Consider the following 21,356-nt stretch of genomic DNA (forward strand, 5'->3'; position numbering starts at 1 on the left):
CTAAGAGGGAAGAATATTTGCAATACGGGCCTTCCTCAAGAAGTAAGAAAAGACTCACATGGGGGCTTAAGTGGGTAGGAGAAGAATCAATGAAACAAGATGGGATTGGGAGGGAGACAAACCATAAGTGACTCTTAATCTCACAAAACAAACTGAGGGTTGCTGGGAGGAGGGGGTTTGGGAGAAGGGGGTGGGATTATGGACATTGGGGAGGGTATGTGCTTTGGTGAGTGCTGTGAAGTGTGTAAACCTGGTGATTCACAGACCTGTACCCCTGGGGATAAAAATATATGTTTATAAAAAAAAATTTTTTTTTAAAAAGAAGTAAGAAAAGACTCAAATATGGAATCTAACCTTACACCTAAAGGAGCTGGGAAAAGAACAACAAATAAAGCCTAAATGTAGCAAGAGAAGAGAAATAAGATTAGAGGAGAAATCAATGATACAGAAATTAAAAAAAAAAAAAAAATAGAAAGAAATAGACCAGATCAACAAAACTAGGAGCTAGTTCTTTGAAATAATTAATAAGATTGATAAACCCCTGGCCAGACTTATCAAAAAGAAAAGAGAAAGGACCCAAATAAATAAAATTGTGAGTGAAAACGGAGAGATCACAACCAGCACATAATATAAGAGAATGATATGAGCAATTATATGCCAACAAATTAGGCAATCCAGAAGAAATTAATACATTCCTAGAAACATAATCTACCACAACTGAAAGAGGAGTAAATAGAAAACATGAACAAACCAGCAAAGAAATTGAATCCATAATCAAAAATCTTCCAACAAACAAGAGTCCAAGGCTGGATGACTTCCCAGGGGAATTCTACCAAACATTTAAATAAAAATTAATACCTATTCTTCTGAAGCTGTTCCAAAAAATAGAAATAGAAGGAAAACTTCCAAACCCATTCTCTGAGGCCATAATTACCTTGATCCCCAAAACCAGACAAAGACCCTACTAAAAAGGAGAATTATGATCAAAATTCCTGATGAACATGGATACAGAAATTCTCACCAAGATACTAGCTAATATGGTCCAACAGTACATTAAAAGGACTATTCACCACAACCAAGTGGGATTTATCCCTGGGCTGCAGGGGTGGTTCAACATCCACAATCAATCAGTGTGACGTACCACAGTACTAAAAGAAAGGATAAGAACCATTTAAACCATATGACCAAAAGCATTTGACAAAGTATAGCATCCTTTCTTGAGAGGATGTAGGAAAAGAAGGAACATAATAGGGAACCATGTAGGGAAAGAGGGAACATTCTTCAACATCATAAAAGCCATATAAGAAAGACCCACAGCAAGTATCATCCTCATAGGGAAGAACTTTTCCCCTAAGATCAGGAACATGACAAGGATATCCACTCTCACCACTGTTGTTCATCATCATAGTGGAAATCCTGGCCTCAGCAGTCAGACAGCAAAAAGAAATAAAAGGCATCCAAATCAACAAAGAAGTCAAACTTTCACTCTTCACAGATGACATGATACTTTATGTAGAAAATCCAAAAGACCCCAGAAAAATTGCTAGTACTGATACAGGAATTCAGCAAAGTTGCAGGATATAAAATCAACACACAGAAGCCTCTTGTATTCCTATACACTAACAGTGAAATAGCAGGAAGAGAAACCAAGGAGTCAATCCCATTTGCAATTGCACCAAAAACCGTAAGATATCTAAGAATAAATCTGACCAAAGAGGCAAAGGATCTGTACTCAGAAAACTATAGAAGACTCATGAAAGAAGTTGAAGAAGACACACAGAAATGGAAAAACAGGGGCGCCTGGGTGGCTCAGTGGGTTAGGCCACTGCCTTCGGCTCAGGTCATGATCTCAGGGTCCTGGGATCAAGTCCCTCTCACTCTCTCTGTCTGCCTCTCTGCCTACTTGTGCTCTCTGTCAAATAAATAAATAAAATCTTTTTTAAAAAATGGAAAAACATTACATGCTCATGGATTAGAAGAAAAAATATTGTTAAAATATCCATGCTATCCAAAGCAATCTACACATTCAGTGCAATCCCTATCAAAATACCACCAGCATTTTTCACAGAGCTGGAGCAAATAATCCTAAAATATGTATGGAATCAGAAAAAAGACCTCGAATAGCCAAAGGAATGTTGAAAAAGCAAACCAAAGCTGGTGGCATCACAATTTTGGATTTCAAGCTCTCCAAAAAATGGTGTTGAGAAGATTGGATAGCCACGTGCAGAAAGACAAAAAGTGGACCACTTTCTTACAGCATACACAAAAACAAATTTAAAATGGATGAAAGACCTAAATGTGAGACAGGAATCCATTGAAATCCTAGAGGAGAATAGAGACAGCAACCTCTTTGACCTCAGCTGCAACAACTTCTTGCTAGGCACGTCTCCAAAGGCAAGGGAACAAAAGCAAAAATGAACTATTGGGATTTCATCAGGATTAAAAAGCTTTTGCACAGCAAAGGAAATAATCAACAAAACTAAGACAGCCTACAGTATGGGAGAAGATACTTGCAAACGAAATATCAGATAAAGGACTAATATCCAAGCTCTATAAAGAATTTATCGAACTCAATACAAAAAAAAAAAAAAAAAACCCGCAGTCAAGAAATGGTTAGAAGACATTAACAGACTTTTCTCCAAAGAAGACATACAGATGAGCAATAAACACATGAAAAATGCTCAACATCACGGGAAATACAAATCAATGAGATACCACTTCACACTAATCAGAATGGCTAAAATTAACAACTCAGGAAATGGCAGATGTTGGTAAGAATGTGGAGAAAGGGGAACATTCTTACAGTGTTGGTGGGAGTGCAAGCTGGTGCAGCCACTCTGGAAGGCAGCATGGAGGTTCCTCAAAAAGTTGAAAATAGGGGCGCCTGGGTGGCTCAATGGATTAAGCCTCTGCCTTCGGCTCAGGTCATGATCTCAGGGTCCTGGGATCAAGCGCTGCATCAGGCTCTCTGCTCAGCAGGGAGCCTGCTTCCCCCTTCTCCCTCTGCCTGCCTCTCTGTCTACTTATGATTTCTCTCTCTGTCAAATAAATAAAATCTTTAAAAAAAAAATTGAAAATAGATCTACCCAAAGACCCAGCAATTGCACTATTAGGAATTTACACAAAGGATACAAACATAGTGATCTGAAGAGGCACCTGCATCCCATTGTTCATAACAACAGTGTCCACAGTAGTCAAACTGGAAAGAGCCCAGATGTCCATTGACAGGTGAATGGATTTAAAAAATGTAGTACATTTCTACCATGGAGTATTACTTAGCTATCAAAAAGAATGAAATCTTGCCATTTGCAATAATTTGGAAACTAGAGGGTATTATGCAAAGGAAAATAAATCAGAGAAAGACAAATACCATATGATTTCACTCATATAATTTAAGAAACAAAAAGATGGACATAGGAGAAGGGAAGGAAGAATAAAATAAGATAAAAACAGAAAGAGGCAAACTATAAGAGTCTCTTAACTGTAGGGAACAAACAGCGTTGCTGGAGGGGAGTGGCGGTGAGATGGCGTAACCAGAAGATGGGCATTAAAGAGGGAACTTGAAGTAATGAGCACTGGGTGTTGTATGCAACTGATGAATCACTTAATTCTACCCCGGAAACTAATAATACACCATACGTTAACTAAATAGAATATAAGTTTTAAAAAAAATTTTTATGTGTTTTATGACATCTGTTTTCTTCCAAATTAATATAAAAATTAATTTCATTTTTTCCCTTTTGTATAATGGAGTTGGTTTGCGGTATAACAAATCGGGATTAAGACTCCACTCAGTGATTCTGCACTTAATGTGAACAAAGCACATGATGATGATGCCAGCCTTCAGAAAGTACATAAATAGAAGGGAAACCATCAGATCATTACCATAGCATACAATAACTAATATAGTTGGGTAGAGGTAACAGTACAAAAACAAGAAAACTAAGTCAGATTGGCTAAATGCAGAAGCGTCATGGGGTAAGTTTGATAACATGTAGATTCTAATTAGTCTTGATGGGCCTGCTCTTTGGGACATTTAAAGAGTTCCTGAGTGGCGGCAAGGCTGCTTGCCCAGAGAACAGACAGTGAGTACAAGAATTTAAAGTATAGTGAAGACAGACCCTAACGGATAAAAAAAAAAATCTTATGGCTCTTCTGGCATGCAAAAGTAAATTACAGATATTAGGTAATCTATTTTGAATGTTTTAACAATGTGTAAATGAACATATTGATTAGAAAAACAAATTGGACCTGGTGGTAACACTTTCAGTTCTTCTATTGAAATGCTTCTCTACCTGGTCACTGTGCATCAGTTTTCTTAACCTTAAAATTGGAAGAGTACTTTCCATCTGTTTTTTCACCTTGATGTTGATAAAGAATTTTTTTTAATTGCCTCTTCTATGTTTTCCTCCTTAGGGAGTGCCTTGGTGAAGCACATGAGCCTTGTGACTGCCAAACATGGAAAAATTGGCTACAAAAAATAACTGAAATGAAACCAGAAGAACGTAAGGGGAATCTTAGATAGCTATACTATATTATATTATATTATACTATATATATGTTCTAATAGCATTCAAAAGATAATGTGGCCCTATTACTTAAAGTCTTCATTAAGTAAGTTTTCGAGTTCATTAATGCTATAGCTCTCCAGTTTAACGTTAAACCTCTAACTAACACTCTTTTGGACATCACAAGGTTTTTGCACTGGGGAATCACAGACAGATTCCATGTTTCTAACTGACTGTTTCAGTTAAGATAAACAGGGTAAACACAGGCCACATTGAAGCCCTTCTCCCACAACCACTCCCCTTTATCCTGGGTTGGACCAGCTAGTCTTTTTGTACCTCAAGGGAGGAAAAGTATAAACTGTACAGAGAGGAAGCGTCTTATTTCCCTAGAAACTTCCAGTAGATGATAAGTTAATTTCTTGGCATTGGCATTGTGTGGCTCTGTAGATTTACTTACTTTAAATAGCATGTCTAACTATTTTTACTATATTTATTCTACAGAAATGATTCGAAATGGTGTTAGTAATCCCATTTTGTAGATGAAGTAATTAATACTTAGATTGGATTGCGTGACATCAAAGACTGGGCATGTGCCTGGAAACAGTGGATTTTAATTAGCCTTTCTAATAGCAAATCCTGCATTTAACAAGTAAATATATCTGCTTTGCAATTATTTTTCACCCCCTGGAGTGTTTTACAACATCTGTTTTCTTCCAAATTAATATAAAAATTAATTTCATTTTTTCTCTTTTGTATATTGGAGTTGGTTTGTGGTATAACAAATCGGGATTAAGACTCCATTCAGTGATTCTGCACTTAATGTGAACAAAGCACATGATGATGATGCCAGCCTTCAGAAAGTACATAAATAAAAGGGAAACCGTCAGATCATTACCATATCATACAATAACTAATATAGTTGGGTAGAGGTAACAGTACAAAAACAAGAAAACTAAGTCAGATTGGGAAAACAGAAGACTAAATCAGGTTGGACAGGGGGGTGTCATAGAATCTTCCTAAAGGGAGTGAGTAGGAATGGGGTTTTAGCATATCTGCAGAGGCAGGGGTGTGGTAGGTATTCCTGTCAGCAGCTCAAGTGATGCTGGGAGAGCCTGGCTGACAGCTCTGAGACCCTACAGGCTTGTACTATATCAGGCAATATACCATTGCCCAAGAACTGGTCATTAGCATTTTATATTCATGAGATTCATTTTGTACACTGACTCAGGGTTATTCAAATCCATGAAGAAGAGAATACTACGTAAACCAAAATATCAGCTTGTTAATTGATAACGAGGGGGATCCCTTTCACATGATGAGAAGGCTTATGTCCCTTATTCCAGAAGCAAAAGAAAATGGATAATCTTAGGATATTTTGTAGGGAGACCTGATTAAATAGTCTTGCCCTGTACATTCCTCCTTCAACCAACAAATATTTTTTTGAGTGCCTGCTGTGTGCTAGGAACTTCCCAAATTAAAAACACCGGTATGGATTGTTCTTCTTCCCCAGGTGCATTGTCTCTTGAATGCCAGATATATCTTGCCATTGCTTCCCTGGCACCCACCCATTTTCCCTATTCTGATACATATGGGTCTGTGTGTATGTGTGAGTTCCATAAACAGATTAATACTATTACCCTGCAACACCTTTAAACATGCAAACACCATTGGATTTTGCTTTCTTTTTTGCTTCTGGCAACAAGAAACATCTATATTTCTATTAGATATGGTTGGCTATCGCTCAACTACCTACATTTCTTTATACCTTTATATGAAGCTCAACATTAGGGTCCATGGGAGAAATTGCAAGAGATGAGGCTGGAAAGGCAGGTGTTGCCAGATTTTGAGGATTTTTGCCAAATTGTCTGAAGTTAATCTTATTAACAGAATAAGCTATCTGGTGCATTTTTTTTAAGTAGGAAAGTGGCCTTGTCTGAGGATTTTTGTGAAGATAACTGATGACTGGGCAGGTGAGACTGAAGGACAGAAAGATCAAAATATCGAGGTGAATATTTAGTTTTGAGTCAAAGGATGAATGATTGGCCAATGTAGGAAATGCAGATATGAGAGTAACTTTGGGGGAAAAATCAATTATTTGTTGCAGACATTGTGAACTTTGATGTACTTGTAGGACATATATGTGGAGGTGTGCAGTGGGATTTTAGGAGTGCTTGTCTGCAGCTCAGAAAAGATGCTGAGAAAACTTAGGAATAACTTATTGCATTTAAGTGGTCTCTGTGTTATTTATGTAACATTTATTAAGTGCTACTTTATATTAGAATGTGGAAATAAGGTGCTGTCTACATTCTTGAAGTTTACATTTTAGAGATGAAGACAGCGATATACAACACTAAGAAAAAGAAGTATTATTAATGCTGTGAAAGAACAGCATACCTGTAGTATATTGTTGGGGGAGGGGAGAGATCAAAGAGAAGACGAGTTTTCTCTCATCTGCCTTCTCATGAGAGAGTAAGGAAAATCATTGTGAAAGAATTGGTGCACAAGCCCCATCTTGAGAGGTGATAGATGTTCTTCACATAGACTGTAACAGGAAGGGCGTTTAGGCTTCAGGTGAAGGAGAGCTGTGAAATAGCATGGCATGTTCAGGGATGCAGATCCTGTAGTACAACCAGCACAAAGGGAAGTGCACCGTGAGATGAGTCCACACAGGCAGATGTCCCAATCAGGTGTCAGGATGGGGCAGGTTTCTCTGGGCTGCTGGGAGGTCTGACTTCATCCTGAGACACTGAAAAGCAGTTCTGAGTAGGAGAGTAAGAATTGAAGGTGCTTACTTATTCAGGTGAAAATGTGGGTGATGAGTAGAAACTGTTGAGAGACAAGAATGTTGTTTCTTAAAAAACTTCAGAATGTCCACGTGAGAGGATAGTGAGAGTTTGAACAAGACAGGGGCAATGCAGACAGGAGAAGTGAGGTATACACAGGAGAGTTAAGAGGATGCAGTTAATATATTAAGTTATAAATCTCATGTACTGACCAACTGCCTAGAGTGCTAACTCATCACCAGAAATAACTAGTACGATAGATGGTTTATTAATTCTTGAGCAGAAAATGGCCATAAGTGTCCAATTTAAGATATGAAGCAAAATTTTTAAGATTTTTATTTATTTGACAGAGAAAGAGAGATCACAAGTAGGCAGAGAGGCAGGCAGAGGGGGGGGAGCAGGCTCCCTGCTGAGCAGAGAGCCCAATGCGGGGCTTGATCCAGGGACTCTGGGACCATGACCTGAGCCAAAGGCAGAGGCATAACTCACTGAGCCACCCAGGCGCCCTGAAGCAAACATTTTGAAACGGGTGTTTTTACTTATCTTACCATTGTAAAACTGGTCATTTGTTCCATACCCACAAATGGGTTTTTACTAGAGCAAGAGAAAGAGGACAAACTGGCTAGTAAGTACAGATGATCACTAAAACTGTGACAGAATATCTTTGCATATGGCCATGATCCTGATAATAAGGACAGAAGAGAAATAGAAGAAATAGAAAATGGTATATATGGTGTATGCAGTTACTTCTGGTGCCAGAGACGGGGAGACCTCAAATGAAAAACAAGATTTCCTCAAAGAGTCCCAAATGGGGTTTTAATTCAGAAAGACAGAGGAACTTGAGAAAATTGAATAGAAAATAAGAGACTGAGAACAATTCAAAAGTTGTCTACCAAAGAAGGACCAAAGCCAAGACTACAGAGAAAGTTCCCAGTTGCTGAGAAAAACCTAGGAGTTTTCTCATTGTCCTCCATACAGAAGTGTGATGATCAGCTGACTACTACTAATGGGCCCCTTAAGTTTATGAAATTTAGGATGGAGGCTTAAAGCGAGTAATACTAGGCCAACTGCAAGTCTTAAGCAGAACCTCATCATTAAATACATAAAAATAATATTCCAAGAAAGAAAAGTATGATTTAATGCTATATTATTTACATATTAATTTGGGTCATGGTTACATACATATTTTTGGCATAAGCATTTTCAACTGAACTTGTCAATTCATGAGATCATTTTATACCTTATGCCTAGTTTTCCAAAGTCTTTGAATTATGAGACTCAAAAGGGGTGACAAAATCTAATTAATGAGAAAAAATTATAAAATGTTGTTGTAAAATATACTAAGATTTGTTCAAAGAGTTCCATGTAAAGATTCAAATACTATTTTTCAGCACTGAAACTGCCTCTTTTATGCCTAATCAGACAAGAAGAGGGAATGATTATATTTTCTGTGAAACAGTGGTAATCTATAAAAATTTTGAGACCAGTTTTTCCATAGTACGTGATAAATGGTTATTGAGTGGAATTCAGATAGTCTTCTTAAGAAGTCAGTCTTTTAAAATCAACTTTGTTGGGTGTCTGGGTGGCTCAGTGGGTTAAGCCGCTGCCTTTGGCTCAGGTCATGATCTCAGGGACCTGGGATCGAGTCCCACATCAGGCTCTCTGCTTGGCAGGGAGCCTGCTTCTCTCTCTCTCTCTCTCTCTCTCTCTCTCTCTGCCTGCCTCTCTGCCTGCTTGTGGTCTTTCTCTGTCAAATAAATAAATAAAATCTTAAAAAAATAATAATAAGGGCGCCTGGCTGGCTCAGTGGGTTAAGCCGCTGCCTTCGGCTCAGGTCATGATCTCAGGGTCCTGGGATCGAGTCCCGCATCGGGCTCTCTGCTCAGCAGGGAGCCTGCTTCCCTCTCTCTCTCTCTGCCTGCCTCTCCATCTACTTGTGATTTCTCTCTGTCAAATAAATAAATAAAATCTTTAAAAATATATATATATATATATATTAAAAAAATAATAATAATAATAATAATAATAAATAAAATAAAATCAACTTTGTTTTGGGCAACGCTGTCAGGACGCTTCTCACTCCTAAGAGCGTTCTCTGTATCCTTGTTTAATAAACTTCTGTGCTTTACTCACTCTGAATCAATCAATCAATCAATAATAAATAAAATCAACTTTTTTACATACATATTGACTCTTAGTAGATCTTAGATTGTTATGCACTAATACGTGATTGAATGAACTTATTATTTCTTACAAAGAGACATAAGCACACTAGATTACTGAAGAAAGATCAGGATCCAATAGACATGTAACTGAAGTCAAGGAAGGAGGCTGGAACTCAGTAAGCATGAAGAAAACTCACCAGGTAGACTGAAGGGGGAGATAAGGTAATGCAGGTATGAAGCAAAGTGTGTATAAAAGGCAGATGTGTAAAATGACCGTGTTCAGAGAATAGAAAGAAAGGCATTTTTTCCAGTACAAGTTTTTGTCTTAATAATGGTAAAAAATAATAATAATAGCAATAGTTATTTCCTGAACACGATTTACTTTATACAGTCCTCTAGAATGCAGTTAGGAACTAGCATTCTCTCTGAGGGAGGGAGAAAAAAACTGTTATGTTGCAAGTCACACAAGCTGCTTTGTTCTAATGGCTTTGTGCTTTATTTACTATAACAATGGACAATAAAGGTCATAAGAATATGTTAGAGCCTCTGAGCTAAAAATAATGTTGATGCTAAAGGAAGGAGACAGGCCAGTACTTTAGAAAAAAAAATTAGACATTGTACTTAATGATTAGGTTTTAAAGCAGTACCCTCTCTAAATGGCATTACCTCCACAGCTTGACCTGATTAGCCATAAGCATAATAAGTTCCTCCTGAAACTCCTGTTCTCCACCAAATTAACTGAAAATTCTCTGTAGCAACACCCTTGTCAAGACCATCTTCTATCAAGTGGGTTTAGAACTGAGGTGGGTCTGATCACTTCTTTGCTGCTGTTGTTTCTCTTTGCTATGTGGAATTGAAAACCAGTGCTTCCCAGTCCACCAGTAGCTCCCGTTCTGTTGTTGAACAGACTTAAGTGGGCAGGCACCTTGGGATTCTTTGTGGCAAGATAGCCCCACTCCCGCAGTGGTAGGCTCCATCAGAGGGATGCTCCTAGTGCTCAGCTATTGCACTTCATATACTGAGCCACTGCCCAGGGGTCAGTCAACCCAGTCATTTGTCTCTCTTCCCTCTTCAGGGTTGGGTCACATTTGCTTTTAAACTTCAAAACTGAAGGAGTCTGATTTCTTACCTGCTTTTAACAGTAGCGCTAACTCCTTGCCCTACCCTTTTGAGAGTGTCTGCATGTAATCAAGGCCTCGATTGGATAGGCCATTTTCAGTGATTTCAAAGTAATATTTGGACATCGCTTTCAGAAAAGAAAAGGTAGAGCTTCTCTGTTCATTTAGAGCTAGAAAACAAAACAAATTTGATTGCCGACAAGGAGGGAGAAAGTTTTTTAGTTGTGCCAACTCTTTCCACTTGGGGTACTAGTTGGGGTGTTGGTTATAGAATATAAAATATAAGATTATGAATATTTTAAAACCATGATATTCCTTAAGACTGCAGATCTAAAATCAAAATAGAATAAATTGAGTTTAAGATGAAGAATATAAGATTGGCATGGGAATAGAAGGAGGGAGAATCTTGCCAGGTACACAGTGGTCTAATTAGGAAGGGCTTGGTATTTTTTGCTAAAACAATTTGATTCTGTCTTACAGTCATTGGAGAGCATCTAAAAAATTTCAAGGAGATAAGTATTTCTCAAAGATCACTATGTAGGCAGTATAGTGGAAGTTGGAGGCAGAAGGAGCTAAGGAGATAGGTTGGTTTTTTAATTGTCTAGGCAGGAGGTGAGGAGATCCCTAGGTAAAACAATAAGAAGTAGTAAAAATGGGGAGAAGGCAGATAAGAAAGAGAAGTAGAAAATCTGGAAGGCAGCAGCTGAGGAAGAAAGGAGGGTATCCAAGATCATGCTCTTCCTGGATTGATTCTGAGTAGATGATCATATCATTTACCAGGACAGGGAATAGAGAAAGGGACAGTAATAGAAGAAATGGTAAGTTTTAGTTTTAGACATGTTACTTTGGATTTTTTAGTTTATCTGAAATAATCATGGGTAAAAAAAGAAAGTACTGATATTTCAATATAATTTTTGTGTTTTTTACTATGGTGAAGAGTATCTGGTCATTATGTTTGCAACTGACCCATTTAAGAAATTCTTGTCTAAAATTACCATTTTTTTCTATCATTCTCTTTGATGCAATAGTTCTTTTAAACAGACAATAATATATTGCTTTTTGTTAAGTTTAGTTCTTTTCATACCCAGGTTATTGGATAAAAATTTAGAGAAAAATCTCCTTTAAATCAGATTTCATAAAAAGAACTTTTGGAATATAGCCCCTTCTCCTATCATCATGCTATTCAAAATGAAGCATTTTAAAAACTTTGCCGTATAGCCTAAGAGGAAAATAAATGTATGGTTAAGATTGAGAGTCTACAAAAAGAACTTTGGGGGGTGGGGCAGGGTTCCCTCTAAAGTTACACAGTAAATCATGTGTTTTGTGTTTGTGCTTAATATTCCAAAGTTGTAGGAGTTAGTGAAGCTTATGAGGATGCTGCCAATTGTCTCTGGCTGTTGACTAACTCTAAGCCTTGTGCTAACTGTAAGTCTCCGATACAGAAGAATGAGGGATGCAATCACATGCAGTGTGCTAAGGTAAGAAATTAAAGAGGATTTTGCATGCTTTGCAGTTAGAATCTGAATTTGACTGTTAATCCAAAGAAGAAAACAAGCATAAAGCTGTTGCTGGGTTTCAGATGGATTCTAGGAGATTACATTCTATATTCTTTGTTGAATAATGTAAGTATGGCTTTATACTGCTACATTTTACACTCATAATGAATGTTAAAAATAGATTAAGGATTCAGTGGTATTTGGCCTGAAGGTGAGAAATGCCCGAATCACTTCCCCGCTTATCTCCCCTAGTGAGGATCCTGAAATCTTACCTGCTGATCAACAAACCCCTCCCCACCCCTGCTTAGTAAGGATCCTGAGAGAGTTTTGTCTATGTATAAATAATAATATTAAAGGGCACCTGGGTGGCTCAGTGGATTAAGCCTCTGCCTTTGGCTTAGGTCATGATCCCAGGGTCCTGGAATTGAGCTCCGCATCGGGCTCTCTGCTCAGCAGGGAGCCTCCTTCTTCCTCTCTCTCTGTGATCTCCGTCTGTCAAATAAATAAATTTTTTTTTTAATCTTTAAAAAAAAAGAACTTAAAAAAAATAATAATATTAAATGGTAAAGTGCTATTTAAATGAGTTCTCTTTCAAAGCGGGCTTTTGAGCACACAGCTTAGATTCAAGGCCCACATCAGGCCCCAGGCAGTTCCCCTACGTCCACATCTAAATGTTGGTGTCTGTGAATAGGTGCCTATGTAATAAAAGTACCCAAAACAGTGGACAGACTTAGGACTCCTAATGAAATCACAGTTAAATAAGTAATTCATTCATTACTGTATTGAAAATGCTGACAAAGATCTTCTTGATCAAAACATAATTAATGCAAATAATTACTTTTGGAAGGCTACCCTCCTGGTTTAGTTGCATATTTAAAACAAATACTCTGGAATTAGGTTAGTAAATATTGTATTAATCCAAGCCTATATTTATGAACATTTTTGTTTTAAAATTATAATGATATTCCAGTTTTTTTCTTTTTCAGTGGAAGTTCCATGTATATAAAAAATAATTACTTAAAGTTGAAAGAACAATGTAACTTTTTTTTAAGATTTTATTTACTTATTTATTTGACAGAGAGCTTGAGAGAGCAGAAGCAGGGGGAGCAGCAGAGGGAGAAGCAGGCTCCCTGCTGAGCAGGAAGCCCAATGTGGGGCTCGATCCCAGAACCTGGGGATCATAACTTGAGCTGAAGGTAGATGCTTAACCAACTGAGCCAACCAGGCACCCCATAATGTAACTTTTAATTTACAATGGGAAAAAAACACAGAAGATTCCAATAACATATGTCAATATCTTCTAAGTATTATTTGATTTTTAATATTAAAGCTAATGACCATTATCATTATTACATTTTAAAAATAGCAGTTACCAGATCATCTTTATAAGCCTATTATTACTATAAAATCAACATAAATGATTTAGCTTACTGAGACAGTAATGATTTCCTAAGAGGTAAGAAGAAAAATGTAGTATAGTGTTCTGAGCAAAATGCTCAAAGGTGCTTATTAGTTCAGCTCATCCGGCTAAAAATATTGTATTTATGGTCTTATCTTGAACATCCATTATTAATTTTTTCTTGGAAAATCTGATATAGACTGTATAGATGTGTAAAGAAATACAGGTTGACAGTAAAAATCAGTCATTGGGCTACTAATAATAAAGCACCTACCAGTATTAAGTAGTTGATAAATATGTATTGAGTGAATGAATATTTTTATGAATTTATCATAACATTTATCATAAATGTTTCTTTTAAATGCAGAAGAAGCTCAAGCAAAATCTATTTAATATAAATTATCTCATATCATAAGCCTGATAAATTCATAAAAATATTCATTCACTCAATACATATTTATCAACTACTTAAAGGAAGTGGTGATGCAACATGGGGGGGGCTTAAGTGGGGACGAGAAGAATAAATGAAACAAGATGGGATTGGGAGGGAGACAAACCATAAGTGACTCTTAATCTCACAAAACAAACTGAGGGTTGCTGGGGGGAGGGGGTTTAGGAGAAGGGGGTGGGATTATGGACATTGGGGAGGGTATGTGCTTTGGTGAGTGCTGTGAAGTGTGTAAACCTGGTGATTCACAGACCTGTACCCCTGGGGATAAAAATATATGTTTATAAAAAATAAAAAATTATTTAAAAAAAAAAAAGAAAGAAAAGAAACATTTATGGGGCATCTGGGGGACTCAGTCGTTAAGCATCTGCCTGCGGCTCAAGTCATGATCCTGGGGTCCTGGGATCGAGTCCCACATCGGGCTCCCTGCTCAACGGCTGCCTGCTTCTCCCTCTTCCAACTTCCCCTGCTTGTGTTCCCTCTCTTGCTCTCTTTCTCTCTATCAATCAATAAATAAAATCTTAAAAAAAAAAAAAGAAAAAAGAAAGAAACATTTACTTCCACACTATGGAAATATAGTAGTCTTATCTAATATACCATCTGAAGTATTTGCTTTTCACAAAAGAAACTAGCAAGTAATTTTTAGGACATAGAAGAAAGACAAATATGGCAAGAAAGTAATAACCTTGCTATGAAAAATTTTCATAGATTTAGAATTTTTTTTAATGCAAAGGTAGAACAGCAAAGCATATGTAATTGAATCCATGCTCTAACACAATGACTAGATCATAAGATACTTTTATTACTGCCAAAATGTTGATTATCATTCAATAATTTTTACTTTCTGGAATCAAATTGTTAAACATTTTAGAAGAATGACAAATTTGGACTTATAAAAATAGTTTTATTTTAAAAAATGCTCTTTATTCATTTCCCTTTAGATACTTTTCAGGAAACTATTTAAATTTTGCATTCTTACACATTTTAAATCACTTACAGTAATTTTCTTCATCTGACTGTAAAACGATATGCTGCAACTAAAAACTAAAAGTTAACTAAAGTTCTGTATTCTTTTTCTTACCATAGAATATAAAATTTGGCTCTTTTGTAGAAAGTTCTGCCACTAATTATGAGACATCAGTGGAGCTGTACTTGTATCAAATCAGGCACAAAGTTTGCTTATATCAAGCATAAGAACTTGCATACTCTTAGAACCATGATATCTAGAATGTATTGTGTAAGTACCTGTTAGTGTAGGGCTAATAGGACACAGACTTTAATTTAGTTCTCTGTCCATGACCTCTCAGGTAGAGAAAAAAAATAATAAAGATATAGAAGACTTAATATAGTTATTAAGATATTTCTGATTGCTATATATTCAGACTTAGTATCCTAAAAATATGGTTTACACCATGTTTGTAAGTATCCATGGAGCATTAGCAAAAAATTTGACCATTGATTATGAAAGAAAATCTCAGTAATACTGCAGAAAATAGAAATGGTAATAGCAACATTCTCTGATAATGGAAAACATAGAAATTAATAATTAAGTTATAAAAGCCCTTTTCATTTGGAAATTTCAGATCTCTCAAACAACTCTTGAGTTAAAGGAAATAAAAGTGGGAATTAAAGAACTTCTAGAAAACTAGGATAATGGAAATACTACTTTATCAGAACCTGAGCACCAGTATCTAAAACAATGCTCAGAAATGTGCATGGCCTCATTAAAACAATGCAAAATAAGGAATGAGTTAAGGATATGACTCAAAAAATTAGAAAAACAGAATAAACTTGAAGAACACCACAAGGAAGGATTTTTTTTTTTTTTAAGATTTTATTTATTTGACAGGGAGAGAGAGCACAAGCAGGGTGAGCCACAGGTGGAAGGAAGGGAAGAAGCAGCTCCCTGCTTCCAATGTGGGGCTCGATCCCAGGACCCTGGGCTCATTATCTGAGCTAAAGGCAGACACTCAACTGACTGACTCACCCAGGTGCCCGGGAGGATCTTTTTTTAAAGCAGAAATCGGTTGAGTTGAAAACTGAAAAACGGTATTAACTAATAAATCCAAAATAGTGTTTTTTTTTTTTAAGAAAAAGGTAAGATAAACCTCGAAACTTATCTACGAAAAAGTAAAGATGAGGTAGTTCAAATGCACAATATAAGAATTAAGGGGACTAATCAATAAATAAAATAAACAAATGATAATAGATAATTTTGCTAAATTCTTACAGATAAATTTGAACTTGGATTTGAAATGGATAGATTTTCTAAGAACATAAAATTTATTAAAACTGACCCTAGAAAAAATATCCAAATAAACTTATTTCCATAGAAGATAGTTTTTCAGCAATCTTCCCCCACACACACACACACTTTAAAGCAATAGGCCCTAACAGTTTCACAATAGAATTTTTATCAAACCTTCAAAGAATAGGTAATTCTAATATGACTTAAACTGTTTCTGGGAATTTTTAAAAAAAAGAGAGAAAGAGAGAGAAAGCAAGCTAGCTTTCAAATTATTAAAAGGGAATAGAATCTTGATATTAGCACTTAATAAGATTATAAAAATGAAGTGAAAATTATAGATCAGTCTTACTTATGAATACTAATGCATAAATCCTAAATAAGATATTGGGTGGTGGGGGAGCCACAGATCTTAGCACATATAATCCAACAAGAATACATTTAAAGAATGATTATCAGTGCTCGCTTCGGCAGCACATATACTAAAGAATGATTATCAATTTTTAAAAATTTTAATAAAAAGTATTGACCATGTGTTTATTTCAGGAATACAAGAATAATTCAATATTTAAAAAGCTATTGCGGTACCTCATCTTATTAGTAGATCCAAAGAAGAATCATATATATGTTCTGTAGTTGCTAAAAAGGCATTTGACAAAAAAACAACAACCATTCTTTATTAAAAAACTCAAAGAAGTAAGAACAGATGGACTCTTCCTTAGTATGATAAAAATGAGTCTAGTTCAGTGCAAAAGTTACTATGATATTTAGTGAGAAAACTAGAGGTACTCTCACTAAAATCAAGAACAAGATAAGGATACTCTCAATCACAAATATTGTTAACATGGGACTGGAGATCCCAATCAGCATATTTAGATAATAGGAAGAAATTAAAGATTTAAAAATTAGAAATGAAGTAATAAAATTATTTTTTTTTGCAGATAGCATGTTTATATACCTAGAAAACCCACAAGAATCAGTTTAAAAGCTAACAACAAAATTCAGTTAATTAGCAGAATACAAAATTAATATGCAGAAGGCAGTAGCCTTCATTTATACCAAAAATATCCAGACAAAATATGTACTGAAAGGAAAGATCTCATTTATCTAGAAAGAAACTTAAGAAATATACAAAATTTATATGAAGAAAATTTTAAGACCCCTATCTGTAGAACACAAAAGATGACAAACAAATGGAAAGGTAACAAAGTTGTTAGGTAGAAAGTTTCCAATGAAAATAGCAGCAGTTTTTGTTTCTGCATCTAGATAAGCTAATTCAAAAGTCCACATAGAAAAATAAAGCAAAAATAGCTAGGAAAGCTCTGAAAAAGAACAGTGAGGAAGAACTATCCTTGTCAAATAGTAAGCCTGTCGTTAAGGCTCAATAATTAAAATAGCATGGTGCTGGCATATGAATCTAGAGATTAATGAAACTATAATAAAAGCCCAGAAAACAGAAATAATGTGGGAATTTAGTATATGGAGGTAAAGGAGGATCTCCAACAGTGGAGAAACAGGGACTGTTAAATAAATATGATTGAGACAACTGGCAGCTGTGTGGAAAAAAATAAAATTTAATTCATACTGTATACTGTATACCCAGATAAATTCTGAACAGCTCAAATATTTAAATGTTTAAAAAACAAACAAACATGGGGCGCCTGGGTGGCTCAGTTGGTTAATCAACTGCGTTTGGCTCGGATCATGATCCCACAGTCCCGGGATTGAGTTCTGCGTTGGGCTCCCAGCTCAACGACCTTCGCCCCTCTCATGCTCTTGCTCACTCTCTCTCCCTCTCAAATAAATAAATAAAATCTTAAAAAAAAAAAAAAGAAAAAAAGAAAACACATAAAAGTACCAGAAGAAGACAGACTTGAAATGGGAAGACCCAAGATCCCATAAGATCCATAAACATTAAAAAAAAAAAAAACTGTTTTCCTACTATAAAGATCATATTTTGGACATTATTGGCCAATTATGATAGTAAAGCAAAATTTTCTTAAAAATAAGAAACAGAATTTATATCAGTCTTTCTACTTAGAAACCTTTCAAACTTGTTCTGTTAGTCATAAGAAAAACTTCTCATGAAGACTGGTGAAGCTTTACGTACCAAAGTAAGATTGCCATGCACTTGAAAATGAAACATTGTCAGTATTTGTCTTTATTATTGGGAAAGAATAGCCTATTGATATTCTTAAAGATTCCTTGATATTCCTTCATAATATTATGATTTGCATTTTAATTTATCCTTACAAGCGGTCATTTTAAACTACCCCCACATCTTTCTGTGCAGGTAAGGTCTCTAAAGGAAATATGAAAAAGACAGCATGTCTTTAAGATTTGTTCCTGGTCACACAGGCAGAATTGCTGGATCACTACAAAGTAGTTAACTAGAAATCAGAAAACAATTTGCATGTTAATGCAGGGCGATGTTTGCATATATGTTTTCTTTTGAAGTGCAAGTATGACTTTTGCTGGATTTGCCTAGAAGAATGGAAAAAGCATAGTTCTTCCACAGGAGGTTATTACAGATGTACTCGCTATGAAGTCATTCAGCATGTGGAGGAACAATCCAAGGAAATGACTGTGGAGGTAAAAAGAACTATTAAATCAAGGCCTCTGGCTAAGCCACTTAATTACTTTGGGAGTATTTTGCATGTCTTCTTGTCCTATCTTTGTCATAATAAGGCATTAAATTGAATACACTTTATTTTTTTTCCTTACCTGCCCCCCCAATACACTTTAGAGTAGCTTTAATTTAAATAAAATAGAGCTATCAACTTGAGAGCTTTCTTTTTTTAACTTTCCTTTTTTTATATTAAGGATTAAGTCTTATATATCCTTATCTCTATAATGACTTAAAATTTTTAACATTAATATCAAAAACACAGTATTATGTTACAATATATAAGTCTCTTAGTCTGCTTGGCTGCCATAACAAAACACCATAGACTGAGTGGATTAAACAACAGAAATGTATTTCTCACAGTTCTGGAGCCTAAGAAGTCCAAGATCAAGATTCCTGCCAATTCAGCTTCTGGTGATGACTCTCTTCCTGGCTTGCAAAGGGCTGGCTGTCTTTTGCTATGCTCACATGATAGGGAGAGAAAGAGTACTGGTGTCTCTTTCTTTTCTTAAAAGAGCAATAATTTGACTGGGTAAGGGCCACACCCCAGTGACTTTATATAACCTTTATCACTTCATAGACCCTGTCTTCAAATCCAATCATTCATATTGGGGGTTAGGGCTTCAACATGAATTTTGGGGAGATACAGTTCAGTCCATAGCAATAAGCAATATAATAAAACATTGAAGATCTGATAAATGTAGGACTTGAGAGGCATATTTGCTTTACGGTCTGGGAGCATGGGTTTAGTGATTTATCATAGAGAATACAAATGCAGGACTTTGTTCTGGTAGTCTTAAAAATGTACTGGTTTTTTTTTCCTCAAAATAATGAAATCTGTATGCACAACTACCTATTACTAATAAAAATTTTAAGTGACAAAAAGTCCCCAATTTAATAGCTAGTACTTTATTTATAAAAGTCATTTATGGACTTTTGTTTCCTAGGCTGAGAAAAAACACAAACGATTTCAGGAACTTGACAGATTTATGCACTATTACACAAGATTTAAAAACCATGAGCATAGCTATCAGGTATGTCCCAAATCATTTCAAATGCTCTGAATGATACTGTTGTGAATAAATAAAGAAAATTTTATAAACTATTTATTTCTATTCCTTTAGTTAGAACAACGCCTTCTTAAAACAGCCAAAGAAAAGATGGAGCAATTGAGTAGAGCTCTCAAAGAAAGTAAGTTATAAGTGGTATGTGTGATAATTAATATAAAATAGCCTTCCATGCTTAAGTCACTTAATTGGTAGGAGGTTAAGGCCCTTCGGGGAATACATTATTATCTGCATTGTTCACTCTGGTATTGCTTGGAGTTCTCTGAAGCCCAGAGTGCAGCTTAGCATTTGAGGCCTCTGTAATTAGATTTTCTACCCAGCTTATCTCATATGCTCCTCTTAATGCAGCCTAAACCATTAGCAGATAAACACACATCATAGTTTTTTACTCTGTGCCACTGCTGATGGTCTACAGTGTCAGAAACAGTGGGTGAGCCCTAAAAACCATCCTTGATCAGTCAAAAGAGCAAGATTCACATGTCACCCAGTTGTAGTGTGACTAAATTCCCAAAGATTCTTGAGAAAATTTAGACTGTTTAACGGAATGGAGGTCAAATATAGTTTTGGGAGAAATCATCTCACTAGTAAATAACAAACATTAGAATCTGAAAGCAAAGACATGAGATAGGGCTGGTGCGGATCCTAAAATAGAAATTCAGAAAGAATAATTGAGTATTGGTTGCATCATTAAAATATGATATCTCCTAATGACCACACAGAGTATAGGTTCTAACATGTTTGTTTTTAAAAGTCAAATTTTAAAAATAATCATAGTTTATATGTAAAAGGTTTTCAGTGTAAAAATGCAATTGTATTTGGTCCAGTTTGTACGTAAGACCCTTTTCATGAGGGTAATTCCCAATTAAGATAGTAAGCATAAATTAAATAAATTGGAGTAGGTGAAAGTGTTGATAGCAGCTTTGTCTCCTTGTTAATATTAGTTTTTAGACTTTAGGAATGATGTCACTTTACTGCCATTATCAAACTCTTGAAGTACTGTCCACAGTAAAATGGTAAGAACGGATAGTACAGTTGATGATAGCCTAAAGGCCGAGAAGCAATCCCATAGTAAAAATGGAAAAGAAAAAACCCTTACAGGTTGTGTAGTTCTTCAGCAGGGATTTTTGTCTCTTACATCACTAGGTTGTCCCTAATACTTAGAACAGTGCCTGACACATAGTAAACATTCTATAAATATCTGTAGATGTGAATTACTGCTGCTTTTCAAACATCTGGAGGTTCGAGACTGCATAATAAAATATGAAAAAGAAAAGTTATAAGGATTGGAAAGGAAGAAACAAAACTTCACATACTTCTCGCACATGTCATAGTGAGGTGTGGTTGGTGTTTGGTTTTGTTTTTCTTTTTTTATATCCTCTTAGTTCAGATCCCTCTGCTAGGGTGGATGTTTTGGGATGGTCTATACATCAGTGTGTGTACATGCACATGTAATTTCTTTCCACAAGCCTGCAGAATAATCTTACTTTCAAAAGTATTTATG

At 35.8% G+C, this 21,356-nt stretch overlaps 1 protein-coding gene across 3 annotated transcripts in view; it reads left to right on the forward strand.

Annotated features, from left to right (window-relative positions):
- Positions 1 to 21,356, forward strand: part of ANKIB1 (ankyrin repeat and IBR domain containing 1) — a 148,760-nt gene that overhangs the window by 114,906 nt on the left and 12,498 nt on the right. For all 3 annotated transcript variants that reach the window (XM_059171088.1, XM_059171091.1, XM_059171089.1), the window contains exons 10-14: positions 4,417 to 4,505; positions 11,922 to 12,052; positions 18,620 to 18,754; positions 19,736 to 19,822; positions 19,913 to 19,979. In XM_059171088.1, coding sequence (XP_059027071.1) covers positions 4,417 to 4,505; positions 11,922 to 12,052; positions 18,620 to 18,754; positions 19,736 to 19,822; positions 19,913 to 19,979 — 509 coding nt within the window. The remainder of the gene's footprint in view (positions 1 to 4,416; positions 4,506 to 11,921; positions 12,053 to 18,619; positions 18,755 to 19,735; positions 19,823 to 19,912; positions 19,980 to 21,356) is intronic.

This window comes from Mustela lutreola, chromosome 4 (assembly GCF_030435805.1).
Source record: "Mustela lutreola isolate mMusLut2 chromosome 4, mMusLut2.pri, whole genome shotgun sequence".
NCBI lineage: Eukaryota > Metazoa > Chordata > Mammalia > Carnivora > Mustelidae > Mustela > Mustela lutreola.